This window comes from Apaloderma vittatum, unplaced genomic scaffold (assembly GCF_000703405.1).
Source record: "Apaloderma vittatum isolate BGI_N311 unplaced genomic scaffold, ASM70340v1 scaffold7800, whole genome shotgun sequence".
NCBI lineage: Eukaryota > Metazoa > Chordata > Aves > Trogoniformes > Trogonidae > Apaloderma > Apaloderma vittatum.
Window position 1 is genome coordinate 1,433 of NW_009696114.1, and position 19,487 is coordinate 20,919.

A 19,487-nucleotide genomic window follows, 5' to 3' on the forward strand; every position below is an offset into this window, starting at 1 on the left:
GTTGTTCTTTTTGGAATGTGACTGGAAAGGGACTCTGAGTTTCATGTAGCTGGTCATGTTCTTACATGCTGCATTTTTATGCTCTGTTATAGAACTGTTCTTTTAAGGAGGTAATATAGATACATTTGAGACTGTATGTTTGTATGTATGTTTGACTATTTATATGTGTATATTATGTATCTTGGTTGTTTTTACATTGGAACTGGCAGAAATTTATTTTTCTCTACCTAGATCTAGCAGTATCTTTTGGTTGAAACTTTCACTTTTAGTCAAGTCCAAAGCATTAAGAATTGACTAATGACATGGTTACAGTGATTTGATGTTTGTAATGTGCAGATGTCTCCTAAACTCAAGAACTCTGGGTATGTATGTAACATTGTGCATCTCTGTCTTTACATACAGGCAAAGAACAGTTCTGCAGTGTCTGAGGATGGATAAAGACTTCCGCTACTACTTCCAGCACCCGTGGTCTCGCTTAGTTGTGGCTTACTTAGTGATCTTCTTTAACTTCTTAATATTTGCTGAGGACCCGGTATCTCACAGTCAGACAGAAGCCAATGTTATTGTTGTTGGCAATTGTTTCTCCTTTGTAACAAATAAGTATCCTGAAGGAGGAGGCTGGAGATTTTTGAAGGTGTTTCTGTGGCTCCTTGCCATTCTCACAGGACTGATAGCGGGGAAATTTCTCTTCCACCAGCGCCTGTTTGGTAAGTTACATGATGCACCTACCGACATCCTGATAGTGGATTTCTGACTTCTCCTTTTAGCTTTCTACTCATTGCAATTTTGCGAGCTTCGCTGTTAATTGCTTCAGCTGTTTAGAGCTCTATAGAATTCAGAATAACAAAGCTCACATCATTGCAAATATTAATGCCGTATCTACTTCTGTGAGCATAATTTCATGATGATTTCAGTCAAAAAAGGCTAAAAATAGTGAAAGCTGACATATTTTAAATACCTGAGAGGTCAGTGATTTTCAATACAAAAATACTCCTTTGCATCTTCAGAACAATTTTTAAATCTTATTAAGTAATTTTCTCAGTAATTTGCAGAACAGGCATTGTTCCTTGGGGCAGCAACTCTCTATGTCTTGTTAAAAGTCACATAAGTGGAAGCAGAGGCTGTTGTTAGTATTAGCAGAGCTGTGCTGAAGAGCTTCCATGTGAAAACAGGAATTCTAGAGAAGCAGGACCTGTCTGTCTCTCAGTACAAGAGCGAGTCAGTGAAATGGGAAGGTAGGAAATGAAAAAAAACATGACAGTAAATGGTTTCGTACACAAAATATGACTAAACCGGGGTACTTGCTGGACATGGACTGACTAGAAGGAATGAAACGACCCTGGATTAAATTTGGAGACTGAGAACTTAGGTGTAAATATGTAGAGATACAAAAATATGTATCATTGTCTTTACTGAGTCATATTCAAATATTGCATTTGAGGGCTCGAGGCTGTCTCTAAGATTTAGAGATAAGTAGAAAACGTGGAAAAGATTACTTCACTTCTGTCAGCTGCACTGTTGAAATGTCTGAATCTAGGTGTGTCATTGCTGGTCTAGATGGACTAGTCTGGTAGGACTGCAGGATGGATGCTTACTAGAACACCTCAAAGCACATGAGCGATAGGCCATTTCCTTAGTCTGTCTTGTTCTATTAAGATAGAGAGAGAGCCACTATTGTTTCAATAAATCAAATGTAAAGCTATTATGTCAAAGAATGAACAAGCAAAGCCACGTTAAGAGACTTCTCTTAATACAGACTTCTCTTGAAGCATTTATTCTGAAAAATAGTTCAGCATCTTGATGACTGTTCAGTGAACATTTTACCATAATATAATGATAAACGTAAAATGTCCCCATAAAGAGGACATTTTGTCTTAATTCCTGGGCTCTCAAACAAGCACTGTCACAAAAATATTTTCAATTCTGGCTTCCACAACTGAAGAATGATTTTGTTAATTTGGAGAAGATTCGGGGAAAGTAATGAAACTGATGATAGCATTGGAAAATTTGTCCTACAGTGAGAGAATTGAGAGGATAAAGGGAAGATTAGAGAGTGACTTGCTCAAATTTGACTTGAAGGACAGAACCTCCAGTCCAGCTAATATATTGCAAGATCCAGTGCTTGGAAGTGGCAAATAGCCAGGACTTTTTTTTTTTTTTTTTAAACTGAAAGCCTAGAGAATCAATGGAACAAGTTGTTGTAGGATGTGGCTTCACGAAGACATTATTTTTTTGTATTTAGGAGTATGTTCTAGTTAACTACAGACTAATTATCTTTTATGTAGGTAGGTTAATATGATAATTCCTTCTGGATTTGTAAGTATACATCACAGATAGGGCATAGCTTAATGTAAATTTTAAAGTGGCTTGAGTCAGCATTACTGTCAAAAGGAGAAGGTCTGCCCAGCTTTCAGTGTCTGCTGCTTCGTGCTTTTCTGCAGTTGCTCAGTGAAACATGATAGGGAACTTACCCACATGATCAGCCCCCATCTTTTATTTCTGTGAGGATCATATCTCTGATCATACCAATGTCTGTGGCAGCACAAAGATAGGATCAACATTAGGAGGAAACTTACAGGGCAAGAGATTCCCACTGCTGATGGCAGTGCTGGCTTATGGATATTTATGATCTGGGTGACCAAAGTATGTGTAGGTACAATCTGATTTGAGGTTGGTTGCTGCTGGCTGAGTTCCACGACAGTTTGTGCTCATGTAGATCTGCCACGGTTCCACCCTTCTAACCCCAGCCACATCGTTTCAGTGCCTCCCTCGGGCCAGCACTGCTGTTATCGTGAAGGAGCAGTGATCTAGCTCAGTCAGCTGATCACATGGAAAACCAGTTGCTTCTGCTGTTGTCTACAGCAGCTCCTTGAACTGATGCAGTCGCTTGAGAGCCGATGCTGATGCGACGGCCAAGGACTGTGCAGCCGAGATAGCAGGGGGCCTCGGCAGCCCTACCTTGTGTTGGCTCGGGCGCTGTGGGACTGCACCCACACAGTGTGTCAGTGGAAATCTGCTGTTGCTTGTGATCCAGCGTGAGCAGATGGCAGTCTGCGTGACTGAAGAGCTGACTATATCGCTGATTGATGTGGCCACGCTAGCTGTAAACTAGCTGGTGCGGATAGCGATCATGTTGATGAGATGATGATGTGGGTTTACAACTTGAGCATGTCTCTCAGTCTCCAGAAGATTTGTACAACCCATGCTGAAATCTTTCCTGCCAGTTATTTGCCACTATTTTAATGTTTTCACTGCCTAGAAATCCTTCCTTTTGTTGAGATCCTCGTTGAGTACGTCCTCTGGATCTTCTGGCACTGAGTGCTTTCTGAATTCACTCCTTGATTGTTTTTAATTTCCCCAGCCCATCTTTTTAGGTAGCTGCTGCTTTGATGGTGTTTTGGTTTGGTTTGGGTTTTTTTTAATGTGTAATTATTTGGGACCATTGTGCTTTTAAATCTTTCTTCATTTCTTTATTTTTTCTCTGCTAAATTTTGTTTGTAGAGGAAATTGCATCTGGTTGTTTCTTGTGACCTGTGTATAACTTCCTGCAGTCAGGAAACCAAATAGCACCAGTCAATCTTCCGCTGTCAGATCTTGGCTCACAGTGGAGGCTGCAAATTGAAATTGAGAAGGATTAGTCTGCACATCTCACTTTAGATGAAGAGGAGTGGAAAGGATTTTCTTTCTCTATGCCCTTCGTGCTCTTTTGTCCCTTTTCAGTATTTCTTGCTGGCGAGTTTACATATGAACTAGCTAGAAATACACTGGAATACAGCTTAGCATCTCACAGACACTATCTGATAGCCATCACTGTCACAAACTATAAAAACAATAGAAATAAGTTCAAGCAAGTTATGTTTCTAAAAGTGGAAGGAGAATCATAAAATCATAGAACGGCTTAGATTGGAAGGGACCTTAGAAATCATCTAATCCAACCTCCCTGCCATGGACAGGGATGCTCCTAACTAGGAGGTTACTCAAGGCCTCATCCAACCTGGCTTTGAACATCTCGAGGGAAGGATCATCCACAACTTCTCTGGGCAATCTTATTCCAGAGTCTTGTCACCTGAAGAATTTCTTCCTAAGAGCCAATCTAAATCTGTTCTCTTTCAATTTAAATCCATTTCCCCTTGTCCTATTGCTGGACATTCTTGTAAAAAGCCCCTCTCCAGCCTTTTTGTAGGTTTCTTTGAGGTATTGGAAGGCAGTGATAAGGTCCCCCTGGCATCACCTCTTCTCCAGGATGAACAATCCCAGCTCCCTCAGCCTCTCCTCACAGCAGAGGTGCTCCAGCTCCTGGATCATCTTTGTGGCCCTCTTCTGAACACGTTGCAACAGATCTATGTCCCTCTTATGGTGGGGACACCAGGACTTGACTCAATATTCAAGGTGGGGTCTCACAAGAGAAGAGTAAAGGGGGAGAATCACTCCTCTTGATCTGCTGGCTACACTCCTCTTGATATATCCCAGGTTGACCTTCTGGGCTTCATGAGCGCACTGCCGGCTCGTGTTGGGAAGGGTTCTGGAAACATTACTTAGGCTTCATCTCTCAGAGTTTTTATAGTGATAAGGGAGTAGGTAAACTATATTGCTGAGAAGTAGAGATCTTGACTAGAGGACATGGTGGGATGTTTTCCAATGATAATATTCATTGCAACATTTGAACAGTAATGTTTTCAGCGACTTGTGTTCAAGACACTGCTCATGACTTGAAACAAGATTAGAAAATTTGCTCCTGAGTCAAGAAATAACTTAGTTCATTTGATAAACATCTCCTATGATAAATATTTCCAAGGAAAACAGCCTTTATCTAGTACATTCTTTATACCATTATGGCATATGGTCAGAACAAATGGAATTTTAAAATTGTCTTTTGGCTGTTTTCCAATATATTATTTTGATTCATCGCTAAGCATATTTTCTGTTTGATTAGGTATTGTGTTCTACCTTGCTTTTTATTTTGCGATGGAAAATGAAAGGTCATAGATGGATATCAGAAGTTAGAGAAAATAAAAAATAAATATATATACCCCTATTTTTTTTTTTTTCTGCATGAGAGATTTATTTTGGGCAGGGAAAAGTAGTAAATTTTTTGCACTTAGAGATTTCTTGCTTTATTTTCTGCTTTATTAAAAGCAGAAGGAGCTTACTAACTGACCCTGTTTAACAGCACTATGCATTCAGACAATGCATTCAGATCTTAAATCCTGACTTAAAAGAAATTCCTGAATAAACTCTTGTGCATTTTTCATATTGCTCTGGGGCACTGTCTGAAAAATAAGACAATGTTTAGCGTGTAGAAAGTGTGTTTTAATCGGCACCTTCTCAGAGTGTTGCTGTTGCAGTTCTGCACTTCAACCTCAGGCCCAGATTCTGAGTTCAGTAGCAGTTTTTGGCCCGAAGTTCAAGCTGTACATTTTGCATCAATGTGTATAAATATGATCTATCGTGTAAATATAAAATAATTTTTCATTTGAATAGACTTTTAGCAGTATGGATAAATGGGCAGTATACTTGGAAAAGTAATATCCTAATTTTTAGAGTCCAGCATCTTTGCTTCGACTGTTCAATGTGTAATAATCCTTATCTTATGCTGCATATCAGTTTTTAAAAACATACTTATTACAAAATGTACATGTGTCTACCTGCCCATTTTTCGGATTCTAAGTGATTATAAAGGCGTATTAAAATCTGATTAAAAGCCTGTGATTACAGAGACTGGTTTTTATTCAATTGCCAATGGGTGTGCCTAGATTTGTATTTGTAAGTTCCTTTCCAAATTATGTGGATGGAAACTAAATGCTTAACATGTTATAATAAATTATGGAAAACAAGATATACAGAACTGAAACTGTATTTCTTAAAACGGGAATCGTCATAATACTGGAAGCAAATTAGAGCTGTTGAATAAACGTTGAATTTAATGGGTTGCTCTCTTACAAATGTTCACAATATGCAGTTTATTTAGAATTAAGTGATAATCTGAGCTTCATAGACACTGGAGTGAATAAATCAAGCAGTCATTATAGAAATGGCACTGAGCTGTGGGTACACACTAATATTGCAGATTTTTTAATGGACAGTAGTGCCATGCTGGGAGCAATTTCATGATAGACAGATTCATACAAAACACCCGCTGAGGACCTGTTGTCTGAAAGGATTACTCTTTTTGTCAAAAATCTTATCTGGAAGGCTCTAAAAGATACTGCAAATCTCTCATGAACAGCTGCTTCAGTGTCAGCTTTTATGCTGAATGTTACAGTGCGTATCAACTGAAGTGATGGAAGTATGCGGATTGCAAGAGGAAATTAGACAGAGTGGGATATAGTCAGGATGATCGTGCAGTGCAGAAGGGAAGTGAATCTATTAGGTGGCTAGCAGACCTAGGATAAATTTGTACAATAATACATACATGATTAATTAGTATCCTGATGTATTAGGGGTCATGTCAGTGTAAAATCTAAGTTGTGCTGTTCCTGCTAGTATTGCTGTGACCTTTCACTTCCATAATGGTGCTTGTGTAATAGCCAGTGAACCAAATGTGATCTGTTTGGGAGGAAAAGAAAGGAAAAAAAAAAGGTATGTGATTTTTGCATGGTTGTTTTTCAAACAGATTGTTTCCTGCTCTTGTTTCATAGTGTATGGACAGTTGTGCCACCATCTCTAGGAAGAAGTCATGAGTGTATGGCAATACTTGCGTAAAATCCTAACCTGATTGATATAGCATATTCTTTTCTGTTGTCAGCTCTGTATCTTAGATTACAATAAGATCTGTCACTTAATACCCAGCAACTTTTTTCCTGCTTTTTATTTTCCATTGATGACTTCAGCCTAATAGAAAGCAACTAATGTGATAGCTGGTGAGAAATACTGTCTTCAAAAGCCTGTTCAGTATGAATTTCAATAACAATGATCAAGTTAATGCTGTTGAAGGCATTCAAGGTCTACTGTGATTGCTTCACTGTCAATTCACCTCTTTTGTTTCCAGTAAAATGTTGAAGCAATACAATAAGATTATTTTGGTCCTACGAAATGTGCGCCAAGGGGCCAATCTAACAGTTTGCTAATAATAACACACAAATGACTGTGAGCAAGCATTTCTGAGAGCCAGAATCCTCAACAAAACACATAAAAAGGGAGAAGCTCGCAGCCAGCCACTGAACAACTGCAGGCTCATCAGATTCCACCTTGGCACGTTGCCACTAATTAAGATGTCAGTTTAAAATAAACTTTACATCAATCATGAGGGAGTCCACAAGTGACCTTTTAAATATAAATGAAAAGCATGCAAGTGACCTCCTAATTTCTTCTTTTACTCTTGTATTTTTAGAAGAGCTGTAACATTTTCCTGCTTCCTCTCTTCAGACTCAATGAGAAGACTGCCATTGTATGCTCTTAGCATTAGTTATGGAATCACTCTCATACCATATGACTTCTGGGTAGTAAATTATAGAATTTAATTGGAGAAGTGCAAGCAGTATCTACAAAAAGATTATTCTTGCTTCATTGAAAGCTTTGATTCTACTGGAGGTGTGTATCCCATTCCCCAAGCAGCAGCATAAGACTGCGAGAAGAGCTACATGTGTCAGATTATCCGTAATGGGAAGACTCTAGAGAATATTTAGCATCCAGTGACTGAAACCTAAAAATAAGTTCATTGCTGCTTCATATTGATGTGTCAACTCTGTGTTTTGATCTTTTTGACATGACTTTCAGATTTTTCTTTCCATTTGAGACTGAGAGGGAGTTTGGAATGATGCCTGCCACTTACAGGAATAATATGTCTCTGTTCCCTGAATTCCAGAAATAGAAGAGAATTTATTCCTAGCAGAAGCAGCCTGATGGGCATAGTGCAGGTGCAACCTAGGGCAGGGACAAGTTTCTTCTATCCCTGTTCCATGCAATGAGGAGGTAGAGAGGGTGTTAGTGTGGAACATCACTTCACCATGTGCCCGATGGAGAGCCCCAAGGAGTGTTTGATCTCCTAGGTCATACTATGTCCTTTCAAAGTTCCCCTTAGGCTGTCAGAGTAGCATAAAGGTCTTTCATGTAGCAGGCAACATTTGTCTTTGTGTGATTCTGCTGGATCTCCAAGTCAGCATGTGTGTCTGCCTTATAAATTTGTATATTTAGGAGTTTTTTTTTACAAAAATTCAATATGGAAAAAAATCAACTAACAGTCTGGGCTTGAAAAACTTTGAATACATGCACAGGATTTAAGTACTATTTAACAAATAGTAAATGTGATTTAAGCATTTAGCATTTCACATTGCAACAGGGCAAATTTAGGCTGGACCTTAGGAAGAAATTCTTCACGGAAAGAGAGGTCAGACACTGGAACAGACTGCCTAGGGAGGTGATTGAGTCGCCATCCCTGGATGTGTTCAAGTGTCATTTAGATGTGGTGTTGGGTGATACAGTTTAGGGGTGAACTTGTAGTGTAAGGTTAATGGCTGGACTCAATGATCCCAAGGGTCTTTTCCAACCTGAATTGTTCTATGATTCTATGATTTAGTGATTTAAGCAAAAGTAAAAAAAAAAAGAAGTAGATATATTCACTAACCAGAGTGACTGAGGAGGAGGGATCAGTAATTGTTCCCTACGAGACAGGTAGGACAGTAACACAATATTTATAAACGTGATTCTTGAGACAGACAGGACATATTTCAGTTGCTGGAAAACAGAGTTTTTTGCTTTCTTCTTTCTCTCTTTTGTCAGAGTGGGCAGTACTCCGTTCCCCACTGGGTAGTCCCTGGCAGGAATTGGCAAGAACAGCAGAGACTTCTCAATGGTCATAGAATCATAGAATCATAGAATCATAGAATCATAGAATCATAGAATCATAGAATCATAGAATCATAGAATCATAGAATCATAGAATCATAGAATGATTTGGGTTGGAAGGGACCTTAAATATCATCCGGTTCCAAGCCCCCCACTATGGGCAGGGACACCTCCCACTAGACCACGTTGCTCAAACCACCATCCAACATGGCCCTGAACACTTCTAGGTAGGGGGCATCCCCAGCTTCTCTGGGCAACCCATTCCAGTGTCTCACCATCCTCACAGGAAAGAACTTCTTCCTAAGGTCTTATCTAAATCTACCCTGCTCTAGTTTAAAACTGTTTCCTCTCATCCTATTGCTACATATCCTTGTAAACAGTCCCTTCCTAGTTTTCCTGTAGGCCCCTTCAGGTACTGGAAGGCTGCTATAAGGTGTCCCTGGAACCTTCTCTTCTCCAGGCTGAACAACCCCAACACTCTACCCATCTTTGCAGGAGAGGTATTCCAGCTCTCTGACCATGCCTATGATCATTCAGAGCTCTTACAAACAAGAGTCTTTTCACCCAAATTTTCCCAAAACTTGATTCAGATAAAAGATTATAATTTCCATTGTTTTCTAAGTAAGGTGAGGTGTTCTTACCCATCTACCATGATTCACTCCAGAAAATAGCTGCATTTTAGTCCTAAGTGGAGTCAATTCTACCATGTATCACATACTTAACTTTTTAGAAATGCTTTAACATTTGATTCACGAATAGCCCTCACTTGTTAGTACCCAAGCACCAGCATGTTGTGGTTCCATGATGCCCTTATGGAAGCCTCATTAGAACTCACTCACTTCCTGTGGTTAAGCAGCAGCCCAATCTGTGCAGCATAGGCTAGGAACGGATGACTACATAGGCGTTTGGGAGCAAGACCCTTCTTTGGAAATTTTCAAGTAAAAATGCTGATGGCAATTGAACGATGGTTATGATGGTCTTTTAATGATGCCAGTGGTAATGAGAAAAACATTGAGTGTTTTCCTATTTCATATAAATACCCCAAAACATTTAACATATTTAAAATGATGTCCTCCCTTAAGCTCAGCAAAGCAAGAATTTAGGTTTTCTGAAGATTATATATGCAAGTAAAGAGGCAAAAAATTAATTTATTATGATACTAGTTAAAAATTACAAGCTACAACCATGTTTTTGTGTTTTGCACATTACCTTTTCTACATTGATAGATGCATCTATCAGTTATTGCTAGGAATGATTAAAATACAAATATCTTTGGCATACTCATATTGACCATTGAATAAGTTATAGCAAAGTACCTGATTCAGATGTGATTATCAGCTATTTATTATTATGATTAATTAGACATTAAAATACTGTGAACTTTATAGGTTAAACCAGTGATGCTGCTGGCTCAGTATATGACAGTAACCCTCTGTGGATGCTGAGATAAAGGTATAGGAATAGAAAAGACTGCACTGATAACTCCCAGAATAGTTTCCCAGCCCCCAACAGTTTGCTCAGAATTCAAACAAAAATATGTCTATTTTTAGATGCCTTTGACAGTCATTCTGAAGACAAATAATAAAGGTGGTAGTTAGCAGTAGTCTTTGTTCCTGTCTACCTGCTACTAAGATCCGAATCCTTCTCAAATTTTCACATGCACTCATAAACCCCCATATTTACCGACTCCTTCGTCCTGCTTCTGTTAAGATATTGGCAAATTTGGCCATTTGCCTGAAATCCAGAAAAAAATAAAATTTTAAAAGCCAACTGTTGGTTGAGAAGAGGCAGATTCCTCTCATGAGGTCTTGTCTTGAATTCATCTTTTGTCTGCAGCACTGAGGTATGATCTCTCAAAGTGGATAGCTGCTTAGCACTTTGTAGGCTCACTTATGCACATGCTAAATAATGTTTTCTGTTTCTGGGACACTGATGCAATATGTGACCACTAAGAAGCACACTTTCATTTAATACTAAAGCAAAGAAGAAACAATCTGTACAAGATTTAGCTGAAGTCAAACATGATAAGCAAATAATGAAAATGAGAATTTTCATGAAAATGAGGGAGGGCATAAAGAGATGAGGCGGGATCGAGGAGAATATTCCTAGAGAGTCACAGCGGCAATATTTAATTGTAATTGCTTGAGAAGAAGGGAATAAGGCCTAAAAATTGAGAGATCCCAGCTTTAATTAACAAAAACCTACAAACATCCTAGCTCTCTTGCTAATCTGTGGTGAAAGATGTAAATGACAAAAAATACGGATATTAATTCGCTCTTGACAATGTAATGTGCTGGAGGTATAAAAAATGAAGGAGAAACTGAAAACTAGTATTTTATATGAAGGTTCTGTGGAGGTCCTGACCTGGGGAGTTCAGGGCTGAGTACAGCATTCAGTTCTGTATCACTTGGCAAATGGTTTTCGCATTGCCTTTCCTTGATGTTCCTTTTGATATATACCAGCTTAGATTTCTTTGAAGTGGTTTAGGGTGATGCTTATATTGCATACACCTCCTCTCTGGGGCAGTCAAAGGTGGAGCAATTTTTATCTAAATTAGAAGTCACTTCTGTGTGACCTATCTAAATTCAAACAATAAACCAAGAGTACTCCTCTCTTGGGGATATCTACAGATTTCAGTCTCTTGGGCTGGAGATAAAAATGCAAACTTCTCTTGAAATTTGCTCCTGATTGTCGTGTTAGTGGCATATGTCAGAACGAATGCAGGCATCAGTAGTTTCGTCAGTCAAAGGAGCTCCACTGCCTGCAGAGGGTTGGCTCACAAGATACCTGAAACAATCTTACCCTCAGCACTCTCTCAACACCTATGAGCCGAAATCCTTCATTGTCTCAAGTGTTACGGTACTGTCATACATTTGCTGCAAAATTCTCATTTGGTACTGTGTCTTCTGGTGGTAATTCATAAATTTTTAGTTTTTCTGTTTCTAGTGGTACTGTACAAGTTCCTCTCTGTAGATCAGCTACTCGACATTTTGCCTGAAACAGTTACCCTGTTTGCTACAGAGCACAAGTTCTTTGCTCACCTGCTGTGCGTAGTGCCCTGGAAATCAGATTGACACGTGATGCAAAACCGAGACTAGGAATTTTCATGTTACTTGCATTACAGTATATTCAATGTAAGTATATATCCAATCCCTCTTTTTCGTTTTCATGGTTACAAACCTTATCTCTCAAGAGACATGCCATAAAACCATTTTACACTATTTTGTCATGTTGAGGGAAGCAAGTTTAGCCTGTTCTAGCTATTTCCTTGGTGTGACATGTTATGGGGAGGCAAAGTCCTCCAAAGACTGCTTTCTCAGAGAAAGAAGAGATTGTGTATTCCTGTCAGTGTTACTTAGGTGTCTCTGGCACTATGAAATTCCTTTTGTAACTGAATAATTCATATTATTTGAAATAGAACTCCTTTATAACTAAACCTCTCAAGGAGTCACAGTGGCTATTTTGTGACCATGGTAAATGCCTGAAGACAAAATCTATGTATTTCAGCACATACAAGATATACTGAATGCCATCTGACAAGATGTTATTAAAATAAACACAACTTCAAAATGAGTCAAGGCATTTTTGACTCTGTTGAAGAGATTTGAATTCCTTACTCTGAGAAGGAAGAAAGAGCTGAAAATGTTCAGCTGCAAAACTGAGAAAGTGCTCCATAAACCTCAAGGAAGCAAATGCCATATACTTTTTTTTTTGTGTCTGTTCCTCATTAAGACACTAGTGTCTCAAGATGGAGAGCTCTTGTTTGGCTAGTTGAATATTAAGATGTTGTGCACTGACATACTGCACATAAGGCATTCTGGATCTGAACGCTGCATCATTGACATGTCTTTATCATTTCTCTTTCTCTTAGATCTTAAACTACATAAATTGTCATCTGTTTAAAAGTTAGACAGCTACACATTTAGAGGTGAAATGCTTTTCTGTAGCAGTGTCAGACTTCCTAGGGAACAGCCTTTGCCACATTAACACTTAGAGGTGGGTAGAAAAGGCTTTCATCCCGGATAGTTCACCAGCACCTTTCTCCTTTGATTATTTCAGTTTTGATCACCCAGAGTCACGGAATGTTAGGGGTTGGAAGGGACCTCAAAAGATAATCTAGTCCAACCCCCGTGCCAGAGCAGGGTCACCTAGACTATCATTCTGTCTGGTGAATCAAACTCTGTTTAAGTAGCCTCTAAGCTTAGTTAGCTTGCCTTTTGCAACAGCCTCTGCAGTGTGCTCCAGTGGGTGATTATATTGTGCTTGCTTCTCTGGGGATATGGAAATTTGGGAAAGGCCACATGCATGTCTTCTTACCAGCAGGAAGCTTCTCCCTGGGGGCTTACTCTAGTTTTTAATGGTTTAAACTGTTTGAACTGCATGGTGACTTTCTTCCTTTACCGCCTCGTGGTGAAAATGTCCTTTCTAGTGACCATTGTCTGAGCTAAAAAGAGCTGAAGAAATCTGGGCTCCCCAAGTATGCCCAATCTTTACATTTTTTAGTAGTCACTTTTTGTCCAAATTTACAGCTAAAAGAGTCAGAATCTCACCTTATCTGGTCGGTCCATCCATATTTCCCCTTTTTTTTCCTCATTTCTCACCAAAATCTTAGCCAATCCCAGATGACACAAAACTTAAAGCTCTTCAGACATGCAGGCTGAAGTTTTTTGTCTGAAAAACTGCAATTATGTCAGCTCTCTGTTAAGGTCTTTATTGTGTATGCAAAGAGCTTACAGAGGCAGTCTGTGTGTACCCAGCGGTTATCAGAATGCCTTTCTGGGTATCAAACTACATCTTAACTTGGTCGAGGCTTATAAAAGGTTGTATATGAAATATGAATTATTGATCCTTGGATTTCTGGATGAGATTTGATGTCCTGATACTGTTAGTGTGGAATTGGTGTGGATCGTATGCTTGTTTTTATGCGGTTGTCTTACAGCCTTTTTTTATGTTGGACTCTCCTGCCTTTGGACTTCAGACAGATGTGCCAGTGTCTCTCTAGGGAGGCATTTTACCCTAAGATACTCCAGGAATGGGTTTGGTGGACTTGGCAGTGTTAGATTTATGGTTGGACTTGATGATCTTAAAGGTCTTTTCCAACCTAGATGATTCTATGATTCTCTGATTCTTAACCTCACAGAAACTGTAGCTCTTTACGATATGTCGGCTCTGCTACGGTTTCCACACCTCACCTTCCAGGAAACTGACTGGAGTCCATCTCAGCTGGGATTTGAATTTATCAAGAAAATGAGTGATAACAGATCTGTAATTCTCATGCTGTGGTAATGGTTATGGCGTATGAGATCCTGCTGTTGTGTAACAGGGGGAGTCTTTGCAATTACAGTCTCTGTAAACAACTGGCTAGAAGCACAGTTATCAGAGGAAAATTAGCTCCGAGAAGCAATTCAGACAGAAATAATTATCTTTCAACAGAGGAGCACCTTCTAGTGGTATGGAATGAATATGGCAACTAGTTAAACGATTATTTTCTTTAAATACGGAGATGTAAGTATGCTAGTGACGATTATTTCTATACACTATTTTATTATTAAATTGATAATCCATTTAAAAACAAAGGAAAAAACAGACCTGAGTAGAGGAAACATATTTTTGGAAAAATTAAAACTTTTTTCAATTACAATACTCCCACCCTGCTTATTAGCTTAGTAGCTTTTTATGCACTTACCGGGAAATAGTATTTTTATGTGTTCCACTGCAGAACCTACCCAGCCTTTGGCTTTTTTAGTAATGGAAATTTTAGTTGATTGTAAATCTGATTTAGCTCCAAAGGAAATTTGCTAAGGAACTGTTATGTTGTCTAAAGTTTCACTGGTTGTTAACACAGTTGCTCCATTCAGCATATTTCTAGTAAAGATATATTTCTCAAAACAGTATTTGCCATGGCTAATTTGGCAATCAGTATAGTATCAAATTATTTAAAATTTTGATTTTCCAAAGTTACTACTAAATACAGTGGATATGGTAGTTTAGCTTATATTGTGGATTTCTAGTCTTTCAATTTGTATGCAATAAATAATCCTTTTTGGACATCATTACATGGTGCACATAATACAAATTAATGATGTGCTATTTCTAGAAAAGCAAATTAGAATTAATGAGCAGTGCTTAATGATATGTCATTGGAGGAGATTTGTGCGTTAGTGGAAGCTATCTGTGTGAAACAGATATTCATACTTAGATTTTCGTGGCGTTCCTCTGAATTTTTCAACTGTGTGATAAAATGTCAAATAAAAAAAGTCCAATCTGTGAGTGGTTAAAAGAAGTCATAACTGTAGTTCTGCTTTTTAATTCTGTAAACACAAGCCTGTGTTTTCAAAGTAGAGAACTTGACCTTTTTTTCCTGAAGAAATTTTTCAGCATCTGGAAACTTCAGCCTAAGAAAGACATCTTGCAAACATAACCAGTTAAAGCTCATTCCATATTACTTGTTTTGGTTGTGCCTTTATGAAATAACTAGTATTTTTGCATCCTCCACCCCATAGCAGCAGGGCAAAGGAGCAGTAAGAGAACTGGGCGCCTGGGGCAAAACTGAAGCAGTTGGGGTTTTGTCAACTGCTTCTGTAGCAGTGGGCACAGTATTCTGCAAAATATTGCAAGTGCTAAAGTCACTTGGTGGAAGTAGGACTGACTAACCCTCAGGCTGTTTTGGGTCTGGGAGAAGAATAATCATCTTTCCTGTGTAAGCTCTGTGCAACTTGCAGCACATACTAATATTGATGTAGGACTCGATTAACTGGTTGTCTCTCTTGTTGGGGCTCAGACAAGTGTCTATATTCATATAGAGATGCTAGTCGAGAAGCATATAGCTTATGAAACAATAGTTTTCACCAAGTCTGAAAATGCTCAGGTCTCAGTGTGTACCCCCATATTTTATTGTAGTCTAGAGAGCCACGTTGCTTGTCACTGCAATGTACTCCCTCTTGGTCCCACAACATCAGTTCTCCACTTGTCTTGTGCATTGGAAATGCAAACACGCCCTGTAACCCCCTTGGCGTTCCTGTTTGTGCACTGTGAGATTTAGCCACAGTGTCCAAACCAGACAGCATTGTTGCAAACATTTATTGAAGACAAAAAATAAGACAAAAGCTGTGCTTAATCTGTGCATACTGAGACTGAATCAGAGAACTGTCTCTTGTTAGTGTTTCTTTTTTTCTCCATACTTTGTGCCTCTGATTACAACTAGAGAGAAGGAAACGCCTGCATGGGAGTGCTCATCTGCTGAGGGATTCTAGACAAATACAGTGTGCTCTGTTCTTGACCAGGAGGGAAACTAGTTCATTTTTTAGTTAAAATGAGCATTGTTTTACTTTCCTTGAGACACAAATTCTTTTTGTTAGGACACCTGCCACTCTCCTGTATTTGACCAACTGAATGACTACGTTTTTGCGTTGAGGGAGCGTAAATCTCTTCTCTCTCTTGCTCTCTGCTGGTCTTTGATGGCTCAGCATGCATGCTTGGTAGTGACCCCTACATTCCCTGCTCTGAGTCTCACCAACAGCACTGCTTGCCTTAGTCCAATGGAAAATCTCTGGCTAAGCTCATGGTCAAATCTAAATCTCTTCTGAGTTCCAGTTCAACGTTGAGGTTAGTTGTTGGTGGCTGTTTTCTGTCAACAGCTGCTTCATATGATTGGTTGAAAGGGGCATTGCTCATTCAAATCAGGCTAAAGGTTTATTATATATGTTTGCTATTATTTAAACATACTAAACTATTTACATATAAACATACTAAACTATTTTTATATTACAATCAGGTTTTCAATTTACTGTGCCACAATGTTACATTTTGGACTGCTTACCAGAATGACCATTTGTAAACCTGTAGGTGCTCCTAGATGGATGATGACAAGATATGCTTGATTTTCTGACTCTGAAATGCTTTATCACAGAATCACAGAATGTCAGGGGTTGGAAGGGACCTCAAAAGATCATCTAGTCCAGCCCCCCTGCCAGAGCAGGATCACCTACAGTAGGTCACACAGGAACACGTGCCGTCGGGTTTTGAATGTCTCCAGAGAAGGAGACTCCACACCCTCCCTGGGCAGCCTGTGCCAGTGCTCTGTCACCCTCACAGGGAAAACATTTTCCCTAATATTTTTGTGGAACCTCCTATGTTCCAGCTTGTACCTGTTGCCCCTTGTCCTGTCATTGGATGTCACTTACAAGAGCCTGGCTCCGTCCGCCTTACACTCCCTTTTGACGTATTTATAAACATTTATGAGGTCACCCCTCAGCCTCCTCTTCTCCAAGCTAAAGAGACCCAGCTCCTTCAGCCTTTCCTCATAAGGCAGATGTTCCACTCCCTTCATCATCTCTGTGGCTCTGCGCTGGACTCTCTCAAGCAGTTCCCTGTCTCTCTTGAGATGAGGGGCCCAGAACTGGACACAATATTCCAGATGTGGCCTCACCAGGGCAGAGTAGAGGGGCAGGAGGACCTCTCTTGACCTACTAGCTACGCTCCTTCTATATAAATAAACATTTAGAAATGTTTATTTTAAAAGACTGTGTGGCAGATAGATTGTAAGCAACTCTATTTACTGTTAAAAATAAGCTTGCGAATCATTTTCACTGCAGACCTAGGAGAAAAGAACAAAGCAATATAGAAAAAAATTATTTTAACAAATTGCCACAGAGTATTGCTAAACTGGTATTGAAAATCAGAGATTGTAGTACTGCCCTTCAAAGTTTAGCATCAGCATTATACAGGATATAAATACTACTATGTTTCTTTCACCTACTGTGAAATTTGAATTCCAATGAATTCGAAAAAAGAAAATGTAATTTCTGTAGGCACTACATATAAGGTAGCTCTAAAGAATTGGAGGATCATGAAATAACTTTTGTAGGTCTAATTTTTTAAACCAAGAAGGCTTCTTAAAAGTGCTAAAAATTCTGAAAAGATAAAGAGTGCAAAAATATAATTAATACTTACATGCCCTCTAACCAACTTTTCTTTTATTATGCAGTGAGGACATCTAAAGAGACAACTTTTTTGTTCACATTCATTTTATAACCTGGGATAAAGTCACATAGAATTAAAAAAATCGACACCTCGAGAACAAATGCATTAGCATTTTCTATCGCTAACTCAGGGTTTTCAGTTGCTTCCCTACTAAAAAATGCTCTAAAACATTATAGGAAATCAATATCTATTTTTAAATGTTTCCTTTTAACTATATCAGCACAATTCTCTAAACCTGAATTAGTAATATCAATAAAAGTCTGTAATTAAAATTATATGTTAAATCTGTGCAATGAAAATTGACAGATGCAGAAAAATGCAAAATTAAGCCTGCCTACACACTGTAATTCTGGCATAGCTTTAGGACTTCCATTAAGAAAAGAAAATGTCAGCCCCTCCCTTGCAGCAGCAAAAGTTCATCTTCCTGTTCTTGTTTTTGTATAAAAAGATGTGTCTGCATTCTTATGAACATTTGTATTTCTATACTTTTTTTCTTTTTTTTTTTTTTTGAGAAATAGAAAGCAATCTTTAAAGGTTATATGGCATTTTAAAGGAGGACAGAGTGCTGCACATTTCACCTGCAGTTTCTAGTTCAGACTATGCCTTTAAGACCACCAAAATCCATCTGCACAAGAAGCCTGATGGAAAGACATCTGGCTACTAATGCCAGTCTTCTGACTGATACTGGCTGGACTGGTGGGAAAACAGAGGTTCCCATTGCCCTAGCACACTATGTACTTGGCGAAGACATCCCTTTTCTAGATAGGTCAGTAGCTGAGACCTTGGTTATTACGTTTTGTGTCACTAGGCTGCATTTTACCTTAGACTGCAAAAGCTGAGAACTGCAGTGCTTCCTGATGAAGGTTCACCTTTCTCAGCCGGAGGAAGCCCCATGCATGCTGAGTTATGTAAAGAGGAAGGGACCGAGCCAGTAGGTGGTAAGTTGGGAGGAGGCCTGAAAAGAGAGCTTGAGGAGGGCTACAGAGGTGGTAGGACCCTGCAGGGGGGGCAAGCATGTCCCATCACCTCTGAGTGCGGGCTCCAGGCACAGCGCAGGAAGACTTGGCAGCCCAGGGAGTCATACATAAGCAGTCAGATCTTTAAGGCTATCATCGATTTTGTACTCTTCCGGTGTATTACTGTAAAGATGTCCAGCACTGTAATATCTTAGAATCTAGATACGGTAAATGAAATCTACCTATAGCTTGCGGTCAGTTTTGCAAGCTAATACATTATTACAACAATCAGTAATGTATTCAAGCTCATTGTGACAGTTAGGCGTTTAATTGGATACCATGTCCTCAGGGACGGTTTAGAAATGGGCCTGGTATAGTTAGATAATGGTTGGACTTGATGATCTTAAAGGTCTTTTCCAGCTGTAACAATTCTATGATTCTATGATTTAATCCAAACAAAGGTCTGTGAGAAACCAATATTGCAACATACCTGTCATAGTAGAACATGTTGACTTTGTTTCTTAGGTCTTTAGTTTATTGTTCACTTATTGTAGCAAAATGGCATAAACTTATTTAATTTTACTTGTTTATGTCATTCTATCTGGAAAATATTATAGTAAAACATTTTAGAAGCATGTACTTCCAAACAAAAATATGACCAAGTAAATATGAACAGATGTCTTGTGCCTTTTAACTCTTATTTTGTAGAAAACCTTTGCAGTCATTAGCATTAGCATTGCAACGTTAGCATTAGTTCAGCCTAGT

General features: G+C 39.0%; 1 protein-coding gene across 1 annotated transcript in view; it reads left to right on the top strand.

The window, feature by feature from the left end:
- Positions 1-430: 430 nt before the first annotated feature.
- LOC104277018 (transmembrane protein 117-like) overlaps positions 431-19,487 on the top strand; it is a gene marked incomplete at its 3' end in the record, with an annotated part of 34,292 nt that continues 15,235 nt past the window's right edge. The window contains exon 1 of the mRNA XM_009873531.1: positions 431-707. Coding sequence (XP_009871833.1) covers positions 431-707 — 277 coding nt within the window. The remainder of the gene's footprint in view (positions 708-19,487) is intronic.